The sequence below is a fragment of the Tachyglossus aculeatus genome (genome assembly GCF_015852505.1).
Source record: "Tachyglossus aculeatus isolate mTacAcu1 chromosome 12 unlocalized genomic scaffold, mTacAcu1.pri SUPER_6_unloc_2, whole genome shotgun sequence".
In the NCBI taxonomy this organism is placed as follows: Eukaryota; Metazoa; Chordata; class Mammalia; order Monotremata; family Tachyglossidae; genus Tachyglossus; species Tachyglossus aculeatus.
The window spans coordinates 13,745,874-13,750,176 of record NW_024044829.1 but is presented as its reverse complement, the minus strand read 5'-3'; the positions used below and the strand labels follow the sequence as shown (position 1 = coordinate 13,750,176).

Sequence of the window (4,303 nt, the reverse complement as noted above, 5' to 3'; positions counted from 1 at the left end):
CTATTGGCTTCAAAGCTCTCCATCACTTTGCCCCTACTCACCTCACCTCCCTTCTAGCCTTCTACATCCCAGCCCTCACACTCTGCTTCTCTGGTAATAATAATAATAATATTAGTAATAACAATAGTAATAATAATAATGTTGGTATTCATTAAGTGCTTACTATGTGCCAAGCACTTTTCTAAGTGCTGGAGGGGACTACAAGGTAATCAAGGTTGTCCTACCTGGGGCTCACAGTCTTAATCCCCATTTTACAGATGAGGAAACTGAGGCACAGAGAAGTGAAGTGACTTGCCCAAAATCACACAGCTGACAAGTGGTGGAACCGGGACTAGAACCCATGACCTCTGACCCCCAAACCCGGGCTTTTTCCACTGAGCCATACACTGAGCCTCCATCTCGCCTGTTCATTCATTCATTCAATCGCATTTATTGAGCACTTACTGTGTGCAGAGCACTGTACTAAGCGCTTGGGAAGTACAAGTTAGCAACATATAGAGACGGTCCCTACCCAACAGTGGGCTCACAGTCTAGAAGCCTGTTCCCCTGTCAACACCTGGTCCATGTCCTACCTCTGGCCTGGAACGCCCCCCTTCCTCAAATCCACAAATCACTTTTTCCCCTTTCAAACCCCTTCTGAATGCTCATCTCCTCCAAGAGGCCTTCCCAGACTAAGCCTTCCTTTTTCTCAGCTCCCCCTCCCTTCCACATCACCTTGACCTGCTCCTTTTGCCCTTCCCCATTCGCCGCCCCAAAGCACTTATCTATATATGTACATCGTTTAATCATCGTTTAATCATTTCAAGACAAACCTAACAAAATTCATTGTTCTCTTTACCAAAACTGCAGCTCTCACTTGTGTACTGATTGCCTACCTCGAGTTGATGGAAAATGAAAACAATGTGACAGAATTCATTCTACTGGGACTCACGCAGGACCCAAGGATGCAGAAAATTATCTCTGTTGTGTTTTTAATAATCTACATAGTCACCATGGTGGGAAACCTGATCATTGTGGTAACCGTAGTTTCCAGTCAGACTCTGGATTCCTCCATGTATTTCTTTCTGGCTCACTTGTCGTTCATTGATGCCTGCTATTCCTCAGTCAACACACCTAAACTGATCATTGACTCCCTCTCTGAGAAGAAAATCATATACTTCAAAGGCTGTATGACCCAGGTCTTTGGGGAGCATTTTATTGCCGGGGTTGAAATCATTCTCCTCACAGTGATGGCCTATGACCGTTACGTGGCGATATGTAGGCCGTTGCAATACACGACCATCATGAGCAGACATCTCTGTAGCTCACTGGTGGCCATGGCCTGGGCCGGGGGCTTCCTTCAAGCCACGGTTCAAAATCTCTTCATGGTGCATTTACCATTCTGTGGTCCCAATGTCATCGACCACTTTATGTGCGATTTATACCCCTTGCTGAAACTGGCCTGCTCCGATACTCACATCTTGAGCATGCTGGTTACTTTTAACAGTGGTGGCATGGGCTTGTTAATCTTTCTCCTGCTGATGATTTTCTATGCCTTCATCTTGCACTCCCTGAAGACCAACAGTGCCGTGGGTAAACTCAAAGCTCTCTCCACCTGTGCCTCCCACTTCACCGTTGTCATCCTCTTCTTTATTCCTTGCATCTTTGAATATGTGCAGCACACAACTACCTCATCCATTGACAAGGCTGTTACAGTATTTTATACTATAATAACCCCCATGCTAAATCCCTTCATCTACACGTTGAGAAATGCAGAGATGATAAATGCCATTAGAAAGTCACTGAGAAAAACAGTGACATTTGCCCTTGAATAAGTGGCAACTTAGGAAAAGGGTTATTAATATAAATAAGGAAAAATCAGCGGCAGAATGTTCTTGCCCCCATTTTTGGAGAACACACTCTGTACTGATCAAGGGAAACTTGGTCGATGGTTTTTATCGATTTTAGGTCAGAGGTCAAATGAACATCATTTCATTGATAATTTGGAAATCTTCTAGTTTTAGATGCTGTTTTACCACCATCCTCTGGTTACTTGTCGTTCATTTATAACCTTTTCTAATGCAAGCATAGAGAATAAAGGAAAGGAGTGTCATTAAAGGATGAAGAGGAGCATGGTCTATTGGAAAGAGCATAGGCCTGGAAGTCAGACTAAGTGGATTCTAATCCCGGCTCTGCCAGTGACTTACTGTGTGACCTTGGTCAAATCATTTAAAGTCTCTATTGCCTCATCTGTAAATTGGGGGTGAAATATCTGTTTACCGTCCAACTTAGGCTGTGAACTCCATGTGATACAGGGACCATGTTCTAGCTGATTAGCTTGTGTCTACCCCAGCATTCATTCATGCATTCAGTTGTATTTATTGAGTGCTTACTATGTGAAGCGCACTGTACTAAGCGCTTGGGAAGTACAAGTTTGCAACATATACAGACAGTCCCTACCCAACAGCGGGCTCACAGTCTAGAAGGGGGAGACAGACAACAAAACAAAACATGTAAACCAAATAAAATAAATAGAATAAATATGTACAAGTAAAATAAATAGAGTAATAAATATGTGCAAACATATATACAGGTGCTGTGGGGAGGGGAAGGAGGTTAAGTGGAGGGGTTGAGGAGGGGGAGTAGGGGAAGAGGAATAAGGGGGCTCAGTCTGGGAAGGCCTCCTGGAGGAGGTGAGCTCTCAGTAGGGCTTTGAAGGGAGGAAGAGAGCTACCTGAGGGAGGGGGAAGGATGCGAGGGGTGGGGAGGGTATGGATTGGGATAAATTGGCGGGGGCCTAGGCGGGGACAGTGGGAAGAGGGGTGGCGATGGGAAAGGAGAACTGGGATAGGTTGGGGGCGGGGAGGAGGGGAGAGAGGGGTCAGGGAGGGAGGAGTTGAGGGTTGGCGCTGGTACAGAGGGATCCTGGGTAGTGGGTGAGGGGGAGCTGTGGTGGTGGGGGAAAGGGAGGGAAAAAGCTGGGTGAGAGAGGGGAAGGGGAGGGTGAGGAAAGGGAATGGCAGTTGGAAGCAAGTGAGTTGATAGTTCATGGTGAGGTCAGCAGGGTAAATGACAGCACAGCGGGAGGTTAACAATTGAAATGCAGACGCAATGAAACAGTAGCAATGTTATAAGTAGGCTATGGCATCACAAAGGGTAGTTAACAATTAACATGTTATGGCAATAATAAAATAGGCAGATGATGATGTCACAGAGAGCAGATAGCAACTACTATGTGATGTCAAAAAATAAGCAGGTGATGTCATCGCAGACAGCGGTTAACAATGAATATACGATGGCAGTAAAATAAGCAGGTGATGACATCATCGAGAGATGTTAACAATTAACGATCGATGGGAATAATAAAATCAGCACACGATGACATAGCAGAGAGCAGTTAACAATTAACATGCAGAAGCCACCGTGTATTGTCCATAGGTCAGTCAAATCAGGTCAAAGAGGTTAATGGCAAGCAGAATCCCGGGGTTCTTGGCAAACTTGTCTCTGAGGTGGAGGAGGATGGGGTCCTATGGATGGCAGTTCTGGAGTAGCGTGGAACTGTTAAGGGGGGTCAGGGAGCGGAGATGCCTGGGGAGAGGAGTGAACAGCCAAATACCATGGGAGGGCTGAGTAGGTGCGAATGAGGTTGTCGTTAATGTACCTTGTTGATAACAAGGGCCTTTTTTTCCGGGGGAAGTGAGGCGGGGAATCAGTAAGGTCCGGACCCGGAAGGGGGGTACTGGGGGGCTCTTTGAGGATGGTCCCTTAAGCGGTGGTACTGGGGGGTGGAAGCAGGGGGACACCTTGACTCACGATCTAGCAGCGGGTCACAATGTCCCGCGATCCCAGTTGGCTACTTGGACAGAGTGGAGGTGGCTTCTAGGGGTGAGTGTAGCGATGATGGGTGTGGGGGCCCAGCTCAAGGGCCTCGATGTGGTTGGGAGGGGATGCAGATGCCCGGGTGGGGCTAGGGCCCCGGCCGCGAGGTATAAGCGCCCGATAGCAGGCTGCTGAGGGACGGACAGACGGAGGGAGGGAGCGTGGGGAAGCCCCGGCCCTCGCAGCGGCGTCCGGAGGACAGGAACCTTCCTGGAGCAGCGGGGACACGCGGTGTGATGGCGGGCGGGCCTCTCGGGAACGGAGTTCCGGCTTCTATGGCGGCGCTCTGAGGAGAGGATCCTTCCGGAAGCAGCAAGGCCGCTTGGTGTGATGGCAGGCTACTACAATAGCTGACTTGTAGTAAGCACTTAACAATAATAATAACAGACACTTCAAGAACTCCTCTGACAAAGTATTTATTGAACACCCACTGAGTGCACTCCAC

The 4,303-nt window shown here is 47.9% G+C and overlaps 1 protein-coding gene across 1 annotated transcript; it reads left to right on the top strand.

Moving 5' to 3' along the window:
• The first annotated feature begins 884 nt into the window (after window positions 1-884).
• Window positions 885-1,814, top strand: LOC119921391 (olfactory receptor 4C13-like). The gene has a single exon (XM_038741639.1). The coding sequence runs from the start codon at window positions 885-887 to the stop codon at window positions 1,812-1,814; it is 930 nt and encodes a 309-aa protein (XP_038597567.1).
• The last annotated feature ends 2,489 nt before the right edge of the window (window positions 1,815-4,303 follow it).

What these genes read in the sequence shown, in the direction of transcription:
- LOC119921391 (XM_038741639.1), top strand. Translation starts at nt 885, where the DNA reads ATGGAAAATGAAAACAATGTGACAGAATTCATTCTACTGGGACTCACG.